Genomic DNA, 17,865 nt, shown 5'->3' with positions numbered 1-17,865 from the left:
AATCCAGCATGGATCCAGAAAGGACCCCAGCCTGGAAACATCCAGAATGGATCCAGAAAGAATCCCTGGCTGGAAATACCTAGGATGGATCCACAAAGGATCCCTGGTTAGGAAGATCCAGCATGGATCCAGAAAAGATCCCCAGCTGGAAATATCCAGCATGGATCCAGGAAAGATCTCCAGCCTGGAAACATCCAGGATGGATCCAGGAAAGATCTCTGGCTGGAAACACCCTCTGTGTGGAGCAGTGAGAACCTTGAAAGGATCCCACCCAAGGTAAAACCCACCCGTGGACAACATGGGAGATTTAACCCTAATCCTAATCCTAACCATAACCCTAAACTTAACCCTAACCCAGAGGAATCCCACCCAAGGAAGCACCTGCTCATGGCCAACAGGGAAGATTTAAGCCTAACCCTAACCCCAACCCTAACCCCAACCCCGACCTTAACCGCAACCCCAATACTAACCATAACCCTAAACCTCACCCTAACCCCAACCCTAATTTTAACCCGTTCTTTCCTGCTGGGATTTTGTTCCCTGGCAGGATGGAGCCGGCTGGGCACAGAGCAGGCTCATCCAGGCCCGGAATGGTGGCCAGGAGATGGATCCCAGAGGCTTTTTTGGGGTTTTGCTGCCACACCCGTTAGCAGCGCCTCCTCACCGTGTAGTTCTCGCGCGTTGCAAAGTCGTAGTAGTAGAGCCTCCCCTCGCCCCCGACGTAGATGGAGGAGGTGTTTTCCTGGTGGAAGAACACGGGGAGCCTCTCCCTCCGTGGGAACACATATTCCTTGGCACCTGGGAAGGGCACACAGCTCAGGGAGCTGCTCTGGGGGCACCCGCGGATCCCATCCCTGCCCCTGCCCGTGTCCATCCTCCAGGAGGAAAGAAAGGACCTGCCCAGGAGGATGGACTGGGTGTGGATCTCCAGGAGGATGGACAAGGTTTGGGTCTCCAGGAGGATGGACAGGGTGTGGATCTGCAGGAGGATGGACAGGGTTTGGATCACCAGAAGGATGGACAAGGTGTGGATCCAGAAAGGATCCAGGAGGATGGACAGGCTGTGGATGTCCACAAGGATGGACAGGGTTTGGATCTCCAGGAGGATGGAAACGGTTTAGATCTCCAGGAGGTTGGACAGGGTTGGGATCCCAAGAGGATCAACAGGGCTTGGATCTCCAGGAGGATGGGCAGTGTTTGGATCTCCAGAAGGATGGACAGGGCGTGGATCTCCAGGAGGATGGACAAGGTGTGGATCTCCAGGAGGATGGACAGGGTTTGGATCTCCAGGAGGATGGACAGGGTTTGGATCTCCAGGAGGATGGACAAGGTTTGGATCTCCAGGAGGATGGACAGGGTGTGGATCTCCAGGAGGATGGACAGGGTGTGGATCTCCAGGAGGATGGACAGGGTTGGGATCTCCAGGAGGATGGACAGGGTTTGGATCCCAGGAGGAATGGACAGGGTTTGGGTCTCCAGGAGGATGGACAGGGTGTGGATCCAGAAAGGATCCAGGAGGTTGGACAGGCTGTGGATGTCCACAAGGATGGACAGGGTTTGGATCTCCAGGAGGATGGAAATGGTTTGGATCTCCAGGAGGTTGGACAGGGTTGGGATCCCAAGAGGATCAACAGGGCTTGGATCTCCAGGAGGATGGGCAGTGTTTGGATCCCAGGAGGATGGACAGGGTGTGGATCTCCAGGAGGATGGACAGGGTGTGGATCTCCAGGAGGATGGACAGGGTGTGGATCTCCAGGAGGATGGACAGGGTTTGGATCCCAGGAGGAATGGACAGGGTTTGGGTCTCCAGGAGGATGGACAGGGTGTGGATCCAGAAAGGATCCAGGAGGTTGGACAGGCTGTGGATGTCCACAAGGATGGACAGGGTTTGGATCTCCAGGAGGATGGAAATGGTTTGGATCTCCAGGAGGTTGGACAGGGTTGGGATCCCAAGAGGATCAACAGGGCTTGGATCTCCAGGAGGATGGGCAGTGTTTGGATCCCAGGAGGATGGACAGGGTGTGGATCTCCAGGAGGATGGACAGGGTGTGGATCCCAGGCCAGAGCCCAGGTCTGACAGCAGAAACATTCACCCAAAGCCACCACCCCCAGGCTCCGTGTCCCAGACAGGAACAAAGAGTGGCAGCCAGCCCTCAGACGCCCCAGCTGGCAGCAGACCCGTCTGTCTGCCCCTCTGCCCTTCCTCTTTCACATCCCACCTTCTCCAGCCCCCCTTCCCTACAAACCCGCTCCGTTCCCCTGCGTGCCCAGCTGGGCTGGGCGAGGCCGGCCCTGCTCCCCCCCGGGATCCCAAAATGCCCAGGAGTGCCCGGGGATGGCTCCGGGGCTCGGGGCTGCCCTCCACCCGGCACTCCGAGCTCGCCATTCCCGCTTTTCCCTTTCCCAAAGGCAGCGGCCTCTGCCCTGGGCAGCATTCCCAGCGCTCGGCCAAAGGCCGGGAGCGCCGCTGGAGCTGGCAGGCACCGCCGGGCAATTAATCAGCGGCGCGTGGCTCTTAATTGCCAGGGCTGGCACTTGGCACTGCCCGGCCCGGCGCTGCCTCTGCCCCGCCAGCAAGAGGCACCTCGGAGGTCACCGGGGCGCAGAATTCCCGCCGGGTGTGGGGTTATTCCCACCTCCTGCGGGCCCCTCATCCCTTAAAACAAGCAGAGTTTTCCCAGCAGGGCTTGGGGAAGCTGCCAGAACCGCCCAGGTCCGATTTGGGGACACAAGGAGGGGACAGCTTCCTGTGCCGTTCCCCTGGGACCGTCCCTTCCTGCCCCTGTGCCCAGAGGCTCTGGAGACCGCTGAGCCCGAGCTGGAGAAGCTGGCACAGAACCTTCCAGGCTGATTCTGCAGCCAGCAGAGGCACAATTCCCTTCCCAAAATCCCCCCTGAAGTGCCGTGACCCCATCACCAACACGCCTCGGGGGGGTCTGCCCAGACCTCCCCAAACTTCACTGGGTTTGAAACCCCAGCCCCCAAATCGCTGCTAACCCAGGCGAATCTCCAAGTTTGAGTCTGAGCTCCAAACTCAGCTCCTCCTCCTCCTCTGCCACACTTCTCTCCGGCTGCCCTGAGGCTCCTCTGGGGGCTCTTCCTGAGCTCCCCGAGCCCTGCCGAGCTGCGAGCCCAAAACAAAGCAGCCCTAAACAATCATTTGGCCGGCGCCGAGGTTGTTGTTTATCCTGCAGCTCCCCGGGGACCGCCGTGAATCAGAGCCGAGAGAGGAAACAGCTCTGCCAGCCTCCAGCGAGCCGGGCTGGGCTCGGAGCTGGCAACCGAGCCGGCTGGAGCTTCCAGGAGCGGCTGCTGGGGTCCCTGTAGGGCTGGGGTCCCAGTGGGGCTGGTCCTGAGCCCTGCAGAGCTGGTCCTGAGTCCTACAAAGCTGGTTCTGAGCCCTGTAGGGCTGGGGTGCCTGTAGGGTTGGTCCTGAGTCCTCTAGCGCTGGTCCTGAGTCCTCTAGCGCTGGTCCTGAGCCCTGCAGAGCTGGTCCTGAGTGCTCTAGGGCTGGTCCTGAGCCCTGTAGGGCTGGTCCTGAGCCCTGTGGGGCTGGTCCTGAGCCCTGTGGGGCTGGTCCTGAGTGCTCTAGGGCTGGTCCTGAGTCCTGTGGGGCTGGTCCTGAGTGCTCTAGGGCTGGTCCTGAGCCCTGTAGGGCTGGTCCTGAGCCCTGTGGGGCTGGTCCTGAGCCCTGCAGAGCTGGTCCTGAGTGCTCTAGGGCTGGTCCTGAGCCCTGTAGGGCTGGTCCTGAGCCCTGTGGGGCTGGTCCTGAGTGCTCTAGGGCTGGTCCTGAGTCCTGTGGGGCTGGTCCTGAGTGCTCTAGGGCTGGTCCTGAGCCCTGTAGGGCTGGTCCTGAGCCCTGTGGGGCTGGTCCTGAGTGCTCTAGGGCTGGTCCTGAGTCCTCTAGGGCTGGTTCCAAGTCCTGCTCTGCCTGCAGCAGCATGGGTTAGGGAAGGGGTTTGGATCCTTTGGATGGGGGAACATCCCTGCACCCCAAGCTGTGGGTCTGGGGTTTGATCCCCTGGTGGGATGGGGGAACATTCCTGCACCCCAAGCTGCGGGTCTGGGGTTTGAACAGCATCAGATGAAGATGAGGAGGCAGAGGGCATCATCTCAGTGCCATAAAAGCATGGAATTGTTGGGAATGGAAGGACCCTAAAGTTCATCTCGTTCCACCCTGTGCCAAGGGCAGGGACACCTTCCACTGTGCCAGGGTGCTGGAATTCCCATCCAGCCTGGCCTTGGGCACTGCCAGGGACAGGGCCGTGTCCCACTGTGTCCCCAAGGAATGGGACATCTCTCAAAAGCTGCTTTTGACGCTGGAAATGAAGGCCGTTGCCCTTGGAGGGCTTGGCCCTGCCGTCACCCCTGCTCCCAAATCCATCCCTGAACTCCAGGGGACACAGGGCTCATTCCCAGGGCCTGGCTGACCCCTCCGAGCCCCCGTGCCCGGCGTCTGCCGCCAGCCCCGCGGCCCGGGCGGCAATCAATGGCACCACTGTCCCTGGAAATGTCCCTGCTCCGGGGCCTGAATGGAGAAAGGGCGGCTTTGTGCTGGGCAGAGCCACAGGGGAGGGAGCAGGGACATCACAGCGGGGACAGGGACATCACACTGGGGACAGGGACATCAGATCGGGGACAGGGGCATCACACTGGGGACAGGGGCATCACAGTGGGGACAGGGACATCACACTGGGGACAGGGACATCAGATCGGGGACAGGGACATCACACTGGGGACAGGGACATCCCGGAGGATGCTGGGGAGGGAAGAGAGCGGGGACATCACAGCAGGGACAGGGACATCACACTGGGGACAGGGACATCACATCGGGGACAGGGACATCCCGGAGGATGCTGGGGAGAGGGGACATCAGATCGGGGACAGGGACATCCCGGAGGATGCTGGGGAGGGAAGGGAGCAGGGATGAGAGCTGGGAGATGCTCCAGATGTGATGGAGATCTTATACATTCATATTATAATATTGGCTTTTTGTAAAAATTAATGGATTCTATCTGTGTGGTGCTACAGTGACTTTGTTATAAAGATATGGATTTCATTTCTGTTGCTCATTAAGCTCAGTGCTCATTAAGCTGACATCAGTGTGTGACAATCCCTGCTGGCATGGGACAGCACCCAGTGGCACAGGATGGGCACCCTGCACACATCTGCCAGCAGCAGCACTCACCCTCTGAGGGCAGTGAGGGACAGGCCCAAACTGCAGGGGACAAAAAGGGACTGAAACCACAGCCAAGGAATCCACGTGAGCTAAAAGGTGGAACTGAGGAGGAGCCATGCTAAACAATTCTTGGAACGTGTAAACTAGTTTGGGGAAAATTTACAATGCATAAGGGTCTGTGAGTATGCAAAGGGCTGATGTAATTAAAGGTATTTAAGGGGTATCCCTGAAGATAACAGGGGGCTCTTGGCTGAGTGTCAATAACCTTTGCTCTGTGGTTCTCATCTCCTACTGTCCTTCATTAAACTTTTTACATTTTCACAGGAGAGTGAAAATTCACTTGTGTGCATTCTCGTGTTTTTCACAGAGAGAGGGAAGTAATCCCACTTTGCATCCAACCTTTGGTGACAGAGCAAGCGGCTCCCTGCGGGACCAAGAGCCCCTTGAGAAGCACCAGAGCACCCCAGAACATCCCAAAGAACCCAGGAGCATCTCAAAGCATGCCAAAACATCCTCGAACATCCCAGAACATCTCAAAGCATCCCAGAGCATCCGGGAGCATCCCAAAGCATCCCAGAACATCCCAGAGCATCCCAGAACATCCCAGAGCATCCCAGAGCATCCCGGAGCTTCTCAGAGCATCCCAAAGCATCCTGGAGCATCTCAGAGCATCCTGGAACATCCCAAAGCATCCCAGAGCATCCTAGAATATTCCAGAGCATCCCAGAGCATCCAGGAGCATCCTGGAACATTCCAGAGCATCCCAAAGCATCCCCGAGCATCCCAGAGCATCCTGGAGCATCCCAGAGCATCCCAAAGCATCCCAGAGCATCCCAAAGCATCCCAGAGCATTTGGGAGCATTCTGCAGCACCTCAGAGCATCCCAAAGCATCCGGGAGCATCCCAAAGCACTCAGGAGCATCTCAAAGCATGCCAAAGCATCCTGGAACTCTCAGAGCATCCCAAAGCATCCCAGAGCATCCTGGAGCATCCTGGAACATTCCAGAGCATCCCAAAGCATCCGGGAGCACCCCAAAGCATCCCAGAGCACCCTGGAGCATCCCAGAGCATCCTGGAACATTCCAGAGCATCCCAAAGCATCCGGGAGCATCCCAGAGCATCCTGGAGCATCCCAGAGCATTTGGGAGCATTCTGGAGCACCTCAGAGCATCCCAAAGCATCCCAAAGCATCCCAGAGTGTCCTGGAGCATCCCAAAGCATCCCAAAGCATCTGGGAGCATCCCAAAGCACTCAGGAGCATCTCAAAGCATGCCAAAGCATCCTGGAACTCCCAGAGCATCCCAAAGCATCCCAGAGCATCCTGGAGCACCCTGGAACATTCCAGAGCATCCCAAAGCATCCGGGAGCATCCCGGAGCACCCTGGAACATTCCAGAGCATCCCGGAGCCGGCTGTTCCCACCCCCGGAGCAGAGGGGCAGCGTGGGCTGCAGCCTCTCGCGGCAAACCCCATCTCCCGGCCCGCTGGGGCTGAGTCAGCGCCGCCTCCCCTCCCCTCCCCTCCCCTCTCCTGTCCCGGCTCCAGCATTCCCGGCTGGCAGCGCCTCCCGCAGCCCAGACGCTCCTGAGTCACCGGCTCGCACCGCTCCCGGCTCCGGGGGAAAAAGGAATTGGGTGGATTAAGCTCTTTTCTGACTTCTCCTGATTGCTATGGCGTGGTTTATAAATCTGTACTGCCTCGCCCTCCACACGAGACTGAAAATGGAATAAAAGGTTTTAAAACGCCTCCCAGTTGTCCCACCTGGAAGTCAGGAAAGGGTTGAATCCAACAGGAATTCTGTGGGAATGCTGTGCTGGGGCGGGGCAGAGCAGGGTGGAGGGGATGCTCCCAAGGGATAAAATCAGGATTTGAAATTAAACATTTATCTGAAATATTTATCTGAAATAAATGGAAGTGGAAGTGGGGTGGGAGCAGAACCTGGATTTTGGGAGCTGGGGTGGGCACGAAGCAGATCCTTCATTTCCTGCCCATAAATGCCTACAAAGTGGGAATAACCTTGGAATGTGAGGTGGGAGAGCGGGGTAGGGAGTGTGCCTGCTCCCTAAAATTGTCCCCTCCTGGAATTGCCCCTTCCCTGGAACTGCCCTTTCCCTGGAATTGTCCTCTCTTTGGAATTGCCCTTTCCCTGGAATTGCCCTTTTCTCTGTAATTCCCTCTCCTTGGAATTGCCCTTTCCCTGGAATTGTCCTCTCCTGGAATTGTCCCCTCCTGGAACTGCCCTTTTCTCTGGAATTCCCTGTCCCTGGAATTGCCCTCCCCTGGCACTGCCCGCTCCCACACGGCCCCTCGGCTGAGCTGTGCCACCCCCAGCTCTCCTGTCCCTGTCGCAGAACGGGGACACGCGGCCGAGCCACCAGCACGTGGCAAACCGGGATTGGCACGTGGCAAACCGGGACTGGCACGGGAAGAAGCGGGATTGGCACGGGAAGAAACGGGATTGGCACGGGAAGAAGCGGGATTGGCACGGGCACGGTGCCGAGCGCTGGCAGCGCCCAGGCGGTCCCCGGGAAGTGTCGCTGTGACGCGTGGCAGCGCTGTCACTTGCCGTGGCCCCGATGGCACTGCCACCTGCTCCGCTGCCCGCGCAGCCTCCAAACGTTCCCCAGCTCGGATTCCTTTCCCCAGCGCCGTGACACGTTCCCACCTCGGTGACAGCGCGTCCGCCTGGGACCGGCGCTGGAGGCAGCAGGAAACGCTGACGGACGGGCTGGGAATGCGGGAGCGGCCCCGGATGTCACCTGAGCCCTCATCCCGCCTGGTCAGGGCCAGCGAGCCGGGCTCTCCGCACGACCCTGCCGCGGGGATGGCAACCGGGAGCGCCTGGATGCGGTGACACCGATCCCTGTCCCAGTGTCAGACAGGATGAGATGACACCGATCCTTGTCCTGCTCCCGATGCGGTGACACCGATCCCTGTCCCATTGCCAGTCTGGATGTGATGGCACCAATCCCTGTCCCACTCCCGATGTGGTGACACCAATCCCTGTCCCAGTGTCAGACAGGATGAGGTGACACCAATCCCTGTCCCACTCCCGATGTGGTGACACCAATCCCTGTCCCAGTGTCAGACAGGATGAGGTGACACCAATCCCTGTCCCACTCCCGATGTGATGACACCAATCCCTGTCTCAGTCAGGATATGACGACACCGATCCCTGTCCCGCTCCCCACAGGATGAGTGACAGCAGCCCCGTCCCCTTCTCCCGGGATTGTGATTCAGAGCCACTCCCTGAGACGCTCAGGACTCCATCCCAGCTCCCAAACTCCGCAGTGCGGCTGGAGTTTCGTCATTTCCCCAGGCCAGGAGGACAATCCCTGCATTCCCCACCTCCCCACCCTCTCCCAGGGACAGAGGGACAGCCCAAGGTCCCCTCTGTCCCCAGAGCAGGGCTGGATTCACCACACCGCTGCCTCCCTCCTCCCCGAGCTCCAGCAGGATGCCAGCAAGAAGCCAAGCTGCATTTTCTCTTTCTTTTCTTTTTTTTTTTTAGACATTCTATAAATTCCCAAAATGAGGCATTTCAGGAAGGGGAAATATGTCTCCAAGGAGCTGCTGTGCTAAGTTTTCCTTCCAGCGTGACTTTGCTCAAAGGGAACAGAGTGACACGAGGGAACAGTGTGACACTGAGGGGAGGGGCACAGCGGGGACAGGAGTGTCCCATTGCCACCCTCAGGCAGCCTGGTGGGACAGGAGTGTCCCATCCCCACGGGATGGACGCCTCAGGCAGCCTTGGCAGGCTCCTGGGACAGAGCCTGCAGCAAAGGGGTTTTTTATAGGAACAGCCCGGCTGTAAATGAGGCATTTCAGTTTTGGGCAGGTTTGCTCTGACCTGTCACAGAAAATTTGAAGGGTTGTGGCTGTGAGGTCCCAGCACGCTGCCACCACCATCCCACACCAATGTGAGAAGTGACACATTTCACATTTTCTGGAGGGGTTTCCGAGAAGGAGGCGAAAGGAGAAACGCAAGAGGCAAGAATGCGTGGAGGCCACTTCCTCCCTGCTGTCCCCCCCTGTCCCCAGCCTCTGCCGGGGCTGCGCCCCAGGAGCAGGGTCCTGCTCCCCCAGAGTCCCCAGGGAACCCCTCTGGAGAAGGAGAGGCTGGGAGGAAGGGCTGAGGGATCACCCCAGAGCAGCCCTGTCGTGTTTCAGGTTGCCCCGTGCCCCAACCTGAGTCATTTCTCAAAGGAAGCAGAAGCAGCAGAGCAGAAGTGACAATGACACCTCCAGGTTCCTGTCCCATCCCCCCACGAGCCCACTCCGGGTCCAAATCCCACCCTGGCCCAGCTTTCAATCCCTCCAGGTTTCCATCCCATCCCTCAGGAGCTCCCTCGGGGTCCAAACCCCACCCTGGCCCCACTTTTGCCCCCTCCACGCTCCCCTCTCCTGCTCAGCTCGGAGCTGACAGGATCGTGGCCACCTGTCCCTGCTTTCCTGCTCTCCCCTGTTCCTGAAAGGAGCAGGGACCCCCAAAATCTCCAGGGGAAACCAGACAGAAAGCTCCTGGCCGAAGGAGTGAGCCGGGAACTCCCTGCCGCGGCTTCGTGTCCATCCCACCGCGGAGCTGGAACGCGGATCAGCGAGTCCTGGTGGAATTCCCGGTGTTCCAAAGGCAGCCCAGCCTCTCTCGAGCCTCTGGGGCAGGGCAGGGCAGGGCCAGGCTCGCAGCGATGCCTGGGCCGGGCTTTCCCTCAGCCGCATCCCGGGAAGGAGCAGTTAAAAGGTTTTCCAAAGTGCTTTCCCATCAGCCCGGGCCGGGTAAAAGCCCTGACGGGAATTTTGCCGTTCCCTCCATCCTGCAGGAAAGGCTGCGGTTCCCAAAAGCAGGGAATGGGGCTGTGGGCTGCTTTCCTTCCCGTTTTCCAGCTGGGGTAAGCTCCAGCTGCTCACTCAGAACCAGCACAGGCGGGGAGAGAGGGACTGGGGGGACACATAAAAAAAAAAACCCACTAAGGGGCCCAGGAGCTGGCGGGAAACCCCAAAAGAAGAGATGTGAAAGCAGCCTGAGCCATCTCACACCTTGCCTCACCCCGAGATCCCGGCAAGGCGCGGCCCCGGGGCTCGTCCGGAGTTTCTCATCCCCCCGAGCCGCTTTGGAGATGAGCAGCGATTCATCACCCGCCAACAGAGCTCTGTGTTCTCTTTCTCTCTTATCTCATCTCATCCCATCTCATCTCTGCCTCCCCAGCCCTTCCGAGCTCCTCTCCGAGGGAAAGGCACGGCCTTGCGGGACCACCAACATCCTCACCCAGCGGGGTTTTCCACTCCAGCTGGGAATTCCTCCATCCCGCTTTTCCCTTGCTCCTTTCCCCCCCACGTCCCTGCACTCTCGGGGTGCCCACCGTGTCCTGGAGTGCTCCCTGCCCTTCCCAGCTTTTCCCTGTTCCCGGAGTGCCCACCGTGCCCTGAGGGATCCCTGCCCAGCTTTTCCCTGTTCCTGGGGTGCCCACCGTGCCCTGGGGTGCTCCCTGCCCAGCTTTTCCCTGTTCCTGGGGTGCCCACCGTGCCCTGGGGTGCTCCCTGCCCAGCTTTTCCCTGTTCCTGTGTTCCCGGTGCCCACCGTGCCCTGGGGCGCTCCCTGCCCTGCCCAGCTTCTCCCGAGCCGGGCACACAATGGAGCCCGCATTAACGGGGATAATCCATCCCACAAAAGCCGGCGATCCCGATGCCCGGCAGGGCCACGCTGCAGAGCGCTCTCGGAGCACACAAATGCGCTTTTTCAGAGGCACGCTCCCGAAAGGAAATATCCCGGCACGTCAACCATTCCCGAGCTATTCCTAGGAGCGCCTTGAGGGGGAAAAATCCCTTTTGGTTTGGGAACTGAGCTGCTGGGTTTGGGATTGGGATTTGGGATCCCAAGAGCTCTTCTGGGAGCTGTGCTGGTGATATCCCTGCTCCGAGCTGGAGCTGGAATTGATCCCAAACACCCACTCAGCCAGCAACAAAAGAGACCCCTAACCCTCATCCTGCGGGGAACAGGCCCTGGATTCAAAGCCGGGGCTCCGGGAACGCTGGAATTCTCCTTGTTAAACATCAAACCCCTGGCTGGCGGGCTCGGCAGCAATTCCATGAATACTAACACGGCCCCACTCTCGCTCCCCCCATAATTATGCAGCACTGGAGCTGCAAGGCGAGGCCGGAGCCTTTGATTCCGTGGATTTGTGCCATCCGGCAGGTCCGGCCTTCCTGGCTGCACCCCACGGCTGCAGGGGCTAAATTTAGAGCCAGGTTCTGCCACTCTGCAAAGGCTCCGCTCTGCAGCGCCGGCCCCAGGCTGTGATGATGGAATTTTATCCAACAATGGCACAGGCACTGCTGGATGTTGTGTCAATGCAACAAAGGATGGATTCGGCGGATCCGGGGAGCCCCTCCCAGCCCAGGAAAGTCAAACCCAGGCATTGATTTCCCAGGAAAGGCCTTCCAGGGGGAAAAGCTGCCCTGAGCAGCTCCAGCAGCAGAACAACCACGCTCCATCCAATCCCTATCCCAGCTCCCCACAGCTGGAAAACCCTTCCTGGGCAGGGCTGGGCACAGGGGGGTCAGGAAGGATCCCAGTGGGATCAGGAATGGCCCTGCTGTGCCCTTCACAGAGGGATTGGGAAGGATCCCAGTGGGGTTGCTAATGGCCTCACTGTGCCCTTCCCAGTGGAGGCAGGAAGGATCCATCCCAGTGCGATCAAGAATGGCCCCACCAAGACTTTCCCAGTGGGGTCAGGAATGGCCCCATGGTGCCCTTCCCATAGGGATTGGGAAGGATCCCAGCGGGGTCAGGAAGGGCACCGTTGTGCTCTTCCCAGAAGGATAAGGAATGGCCCCACCATGCCCTTCCCAGTGGGATCAGGAATGGCCCTGCTGTGCCCTTCCCAGTGGGACTGAGAAGGATCTCAATGGGTTTGGGAATGGCCCCACCATCCCTCCCAGTGGGGTCAGGAATGGCCCCACCATCCCTTCCCAGTGGGATCAGCCATGCCCTTCCCAGTGGGATCAGGAATGGCCCCACCGTGCCTTTCCAGAGGGATCAGGAACAGCCCCACCGTGCCTTTCCCAGTGGGATCAGCCATGCCCTTCCCAGTGGGATCAGGAATGGCCCCACCGTGCCTTTCCAGAGGGATCAGGAACAGCCCCACCGTGCCTTTCCCAGTGGGATCAGCCATGCCCTTCCCAGAGGGATCAGGAACATCCCCACCATGCCTTTCCAGCCCCCTGCTGCTGGAGGCTCCCCCACCTGCCGTGCTCTCCCTGTGGGTGCCAGCCCTGGGCCATCCCGGGTTTGTGCCAGGGATGCCCCGAGCCCTCCCCAGCACCCTGTGCGTGCCCGCTGAGCCGGGACAAGGATTTCCCATTCCCCTCACGTCCAGCCCTGCCCACAGCTCGCATTCCCCAGCCTCGGAAAGCCCCGGGGGCAGGAATGTGACAGCAGACTTCCCAAAACTCAGGCCGGGGCAGGGCGAGGGCAGGTGTGTAGCTGGGACCGGCCCCGAATTCCTCAAGCAAACTCCCGAAACTCGCCGTGCCCTCTCCCTCCCACCCTCCAGACGGGAATATTTACCCCCATGCATAGCAAGACGTGGAATCATCGCTGCCCTGACCCCGTGAAGCGAGGCGGGGAGGGGACAGGTGACAGAGAGAGCTGTCATTAAGGGCTGCATCACCCAAACCTTACACTTAAATCACACCGCCACATCCTGCTCCCCCGGCACTCCCACGGCGTGCCACACGGGTGGGGCTGGGCTGGTAGCAAAAGGGTGCCCGGCAGGAGGAAGCAGCCCTATTTCTGGAGCAGCCTGGAATAGCCACGGAGCCGGCTGGAACCCATTGCCCCTCCTCGCTCACCTCCCAGCCCGTTTTAGGATGTGAGATTTTCCCTAAAAAGCACCTTGGACTTAGATTTATTCCGTGCTCAAGCTCAGATTTAGTTTGTACTCAAGCACTCGGGTCTAAATTTAGTGTGTCCCATTTAAGGCACCGACTGCATCACCCACAGAACACCTTCCCAGGCCGGTCTGCAGCAGTTCTGTCCCCAAATTGGCTGGTGCAGAGCTGGGAGCTTGGTCAGGAATTGGCATCTGGCTCCCTTTTCCAGCCACAACTTCCACCAGTCGTGCCCTGCCTGTTGTTTTTGTGTCGTGCTCTTGCAACAGGAGGTGCCTGTGATTCACTCCATTTGTTTGGTTTGCTTTTCTTCTTTTTCAATCTGCGCACAGCAAAACATATTTCTTTTTTCTTTTTCTTTTTTTTTTCTTCCCCAACCAACATTTTCAGTTCCCAGCATCCCCCAACCCTGTGAAAAAGGAGAAAATAGCACTGCTGGGAAAGCGAGCAGCTTTCTCCTGGAAATGGTGATGCTCTGAGAGCTTGGTGGGAAAGTGTCCTACAAAGATGTTTCACACCACGGGACCACAAAAAACCCCAGAGATGCTGTCACCGAGGAGAAAAGCTGCTGCTGGCACCAGAAATCCCTCGTTTGCCACAACAGGAGGAGATGAAGATCTCAAGGATCATCTCAGCCCATGCCCTGCCACAGTCAGGGACACCTCCCACTGTCCCAGGCTGCTCCAAGCCCCAATGTCCAACCTGGCTTTGGGCACTGCCAGGACCCAGGGGCAGCCCCAGCTGCTCTGGGAAATCCATCCCAGCCAGGAATTCCTTCCCAAATCCCACCCATCCCTGCCCTCTGGCAGCGGGAGCCATTCCCTGTGTCCTGCCCCTCCACCCCCGATCCCAAACCCCCCTGCAGCTCTTTCCAGAAGGTTCCAGGGGGATCTAGCCCTGCTGTGCCAGGGCACGTAGAGCTCCCCGCCAGCCCTGCTGACACAGCTCTCCCAGGCAAGGAGGCAGCCAAGGCCGGCAGAGCCCAGGAGCTGCTCCAGGCGGATTCCCAGAAGTGCCAATCCGAGTGCCCGCTGTACCCTGGGGCGGCTGGAGCCAGCTCACCCCGCCGAGGCAGCCAAGGGTCAAGTGTCTAATCCTGCCTTTCCCTCGGGGACCTCCTTATCTCGGCTTGCAGCTCACCTGTTAATGAGTTGGGAGCAATTAAACAGTCGGAGCCCAGCCCACCCCGCGGTGGGATGAGTTTTCCCCGGCGCTCTGCACGTGTGGCTGAGCAGGCACGAATTGCTGAGCGTGGCAGCAGCTCCAGCCCGGCCTGCAGCAGCCCCAGGCTCCGTGCCACGCTCAGCGTTTTGCGATGCTCGGTGACTTTCCGGTCAGGAGACAGCCGGGCTGGGCTGTCCCCTCCGCTGTCACCCTCCCCGGGACACGGGGAAAGCTCCGCGTGGGATGCGGCTGCACCTTTCCTAAAGCACATCAGCCGGGCAGGGGAAAATCCAGGGAGGCAGGGGAGGATGGGGAGGGAAGGGATGATGGGGACACTCCGCAGGGACACGGGGACGGGCAGCAGCCGGGGACACTCCCGGGTCAGCCTCCAAAGGGAACGGGCAAAGGCCCTGCCGGCAAAAACGCCTCGAGCGGTGATGTGGAGCTGACCTTTGCTCCGGGCTCCGTGAGAGGAGGGAACCCTGCAGAGCCAGGAGTGCTCGGCAGTGACCACTTGCCCACGGTGACCTAGAGCTGGCCCCCTGTGGGGCTGCAGGGCCCACGGAGCTGCAGAGCACCGTGCTCCAGAGTGGTGGGAATTGTTCATGCAGGGGCTCCGAGCAGCAGGACAGGCCCGCGGTGCTCCTCGGTCTGCAGGGGTGAGCTCAGGCTTGTGCCACCCCGGCCTGGGTGTGTTTTGTCCCAGCTGCCCACGTCCCCTCTGCTATTTCTTACTGGGAACTGGGGGCCAAAGCAGCGGGAGCTGCAGCGAGGGCAGGGTTTGGCAGAGCCCAGGAGGCTCCAGATGTCACCAAAGCGGTGGAATTGAGCCTTTTGGTGTCACAGACTCGCCGTGCACGGTGCTGGTGAGGGGATCCAGGCCGCGGGATGGCAAAGCAGCTGCAGCTCTGCCCGATTCCCTGCGCTGCAGGCAGGGAGGGATCGCTCCTGCAGAGAGCCCGGCTCTGCCCAGCCCCACAATTCCGCACCCTTGCCCTCCTCGGGGCTGGGGCACGTGGAGGTGCCTTTGCCGAGCCGCATCACCTGCTGCCTGTGCGGGGCCGTGGCGTGGAAGAAATTTAATTAGGGGAGAGCTGCCAGCTCCCGCAGAGCCAGGGCCAGCCCTGCACCACTGCAAAGGCAGCAGCGGGCCCGGAACGCTGCTCCCCCCGCCCAGGAACGGGGGGCCGAGCTGGAAATCAGCGCTGCGAGCTGAAAGGCAGCCCTGCGAGCTGGAAATCAGCGCCGCGGCTCCATCCCCCCGCCCGGTGGGCGAGGGCCGGGCTGGGAGCCGGCTGCAGCTGCAGCAGCCACGTGCGGAGCCCGGAACGCCGAACATGCTGAGCTTTCAGCGTGCCCGGGCCACGGGAAGTTCAGCGGGGTTTGTGGCCACAGCAGCCCCTGCCCGTTCCCTCACCCTCCTCCTCCTCCTCGCTACTGCTTCGGGAGGGTAGAGGTGACACCAAGGAGATGTGAAATAGGACACGGCTCGCTCCCTGACTGCAATCCCGCCTAGCCCGGGGCCCCGCCGAGTTCTGCGAAATAATTACAGGCACAGATAAGCACAGAGAGTAAATGAACGCCCTGATTGGTTTCGGTGACAGGTGCTAGCAGCTTTCAGTGCCACCCAGGCACGGGTGAGCGACGAGTGACAGCATTGTGCGGGGACACAGGTGGGGATCGGCCACTCCGCCCCTCCGTGTCCCTCAGTCTCCAGCCACCGCTGTAGGGGACAGGGGGATGTCCCCGGAGCAGCAGCCCCGTCCCCTTTTCCCGCAGCCACCGCCGGTGACGCCATAGCGGAGCAGCCTCCCCTGCCCTGCGTGCCGGCGCCGCTCCCCTTTGTGTGACAAGGTGACAGCAGAGGCCACCCCCGAGGCGCGCACACGGCCAGCACCCCCTCCCCGCTCCGCCAGCCCGGGGAAGGGCACGCAAATGCCAGCGGAGGAGAACAGATGGCACGGAGCGGAGCGGGGGAAATGGGCGTTCTCGGAAGTTGCCAGGGAATGGGGAGCAACAGAGGAGCCCTTGTGCTGCAGAGCCCGCCCGGCACAGCCAACGGGGCTTTGTTCCAGCCAGCCTGGAGGGGATTCATCCCAAAACTCGGGATGAAACCAGCGCCGGCACACCAGGCTCGGAGCCTTGAAAACATTTCTTTGTTCGGGTTCGCTCAGATCCACTCTGGTTACAAAGTCCTTACGTGCCGTTTGTAAATTTTTTCCCCGAGACCAGCGGTCCTCGGCAAATATTTACTCCCCAAACTCGTCTGCAGCGAGCAGGGCGAGTTCAAGCAGATAAATAAGCGCATTAACTATGTAAATACACACTTCTCCTTTCTGGAGAGCTGCAAGTTAAGAAATATGTTAGAGCTTTTGACAGCCTTTAATATACCCAGCAGATAGGGGGGAAAAAAGCGCTTTTCGACAGCCTTTAACATCCCCAGCTCGTAGGAAAATGCTTTTAAACCACTAAAAAAAAAAAAAAATAAATAAAAGAAAAAGAAAGAACTGTTTAAAAAGCCAATTAAAAGCCAGCAGCCTCAGCCCACAGGCGTTTTAACGAGAGCCAAAAGCCTCCCCGAGGACACAAAAGAAATAAAAATAGCCCGGAGTGCTCAGAGGACGAGCCCCAGGTAGGAAGGAGCCGGCGCGGGGAGCAGCCGCATGCCGAGGGCGCAGCCCGGACTCACCTTGGGGAGCCGCGATGATCCGGGGGTTCACCTTGGGGCGCCCCGCTGCCCACGCGCCCAGCTGGCCGAGCCACAGGGCCACCAGGAGGGCAACAGGCGACTTCCTGCTGCCCATTCCTAGTCCGGGAGCGAGCCGGGGCCGGCGGCCGGGCGGGCTGACAGCCGCATCTCGCCGCGTACAAAAGGCTGCGAGCGGCCGGGCGCAGCCAATGGTGCTGGAGGGCGGGCCCTGCGCAGGGAAAATGGGAGAGACAGCCCGAGCTCGCCTCCGCACACCTGAGCTCCGCACGGCTTCCACCGCGGCCCTCGGGGGCTTTTTTTGGGTTTTCCTCGCTCCCCTCGGGGAGGGGGTCGGTGGTTTTGTCCCCCGCGGAAAAGCCGCAGCGGGGCCGGGGTTTGCGAAGAACTTCCCGCGGGGGCTGCGGAGGGGAAAGAGGATGGGACGGGTGAGAGGGGAACGGAAATGGGGCCGAGAATAGGGCACAGAGGGGGTGCTGTGACACGGGGGTGCTGTGACACGGGGGTGCTGTGTGCCCCGAGCCAGCTGCGGTGGCAGGAGCGGCACAGCTGGATGGGGAGCGGCACAGCTGGATCCAGGAGGAGCGGGATGCAGCAGGGAAGGGCCGCTCCTAGGGACACGCGAGTGTCACCACGGGCTCCCCGCGCTGTCACACCCCCTCTCCCGAGCACACGTGGCAGGGAATGACATCCCCAGTGGATGTCACACTCCGGGAGCCGGCAGGACGGTGAGCCCTGCCCGAGCATCCCGAACCTTGGTGACGCGGCCGCTCTCCCAAAGGACACCCCGCGGGTGGCACGGTCACCTTTTTGTCGCAAAGGTCCCCCCGGGGAGGCCCGGGAGCCTTTGTGGCTGTGGTTAATGAGAGGAGCGGGGCATTCCGAGCACGGAGAGCGAGCGGGACGTGACCGGAATGGGAGAAGCC

At 60.1% G+C, this 17,865-nt stretch overlaps 1 protein-coding gene across 1 annotated transcript in view; it reads right to left on the bottom strand.

Annotated features, from left to right (window-relative positions):
• The window catches only part of SEMA7A (semaphorin 7A (JohnMiltonHagen blood group)), a 28,237-nt gene extending 11,086 nt beyond the window's left edge, over positions 1–17,151 (bottom strand). The window contains exons 1-2 of the mRNA XM_064389286.1: positions 16,922–17,151; positions 665–798 (exon numbers count right to left, since the gene is read on the bottom strand). Coding sequence (XP_064245356.1) covers positions 665–798; positions 16,922–17,036 — 249 coding nt within the window. The 5' untranslated portion in view covers positions 17,037–17,151. The remainder of the gene's footprint in view (positions 1–664; positions 799–16,921) is intronic.
• Between the last annotated feature and the right edge of the window lie 714 nt (positions 17,152–17,865).

Source organism: Passer domesticus, chromosome 14 (assembly GCF_036417665.1).
Source record: "Passer domesticus isolate bPasDom1 chromosome 14, bPasDom1.hap1, whole genome shotgun sequence".
Lineage (NCBI taxonomy): Eukaryota > Metazoa > Chordata > Aves > Passeriformes > Passeridae > Passer > Passer domesticus.
The sequence above is the reverse complement of the archived record's forward strand: the minus strand, read 5'-3'. Positions and strand labels throughout refer to the sequence as shown.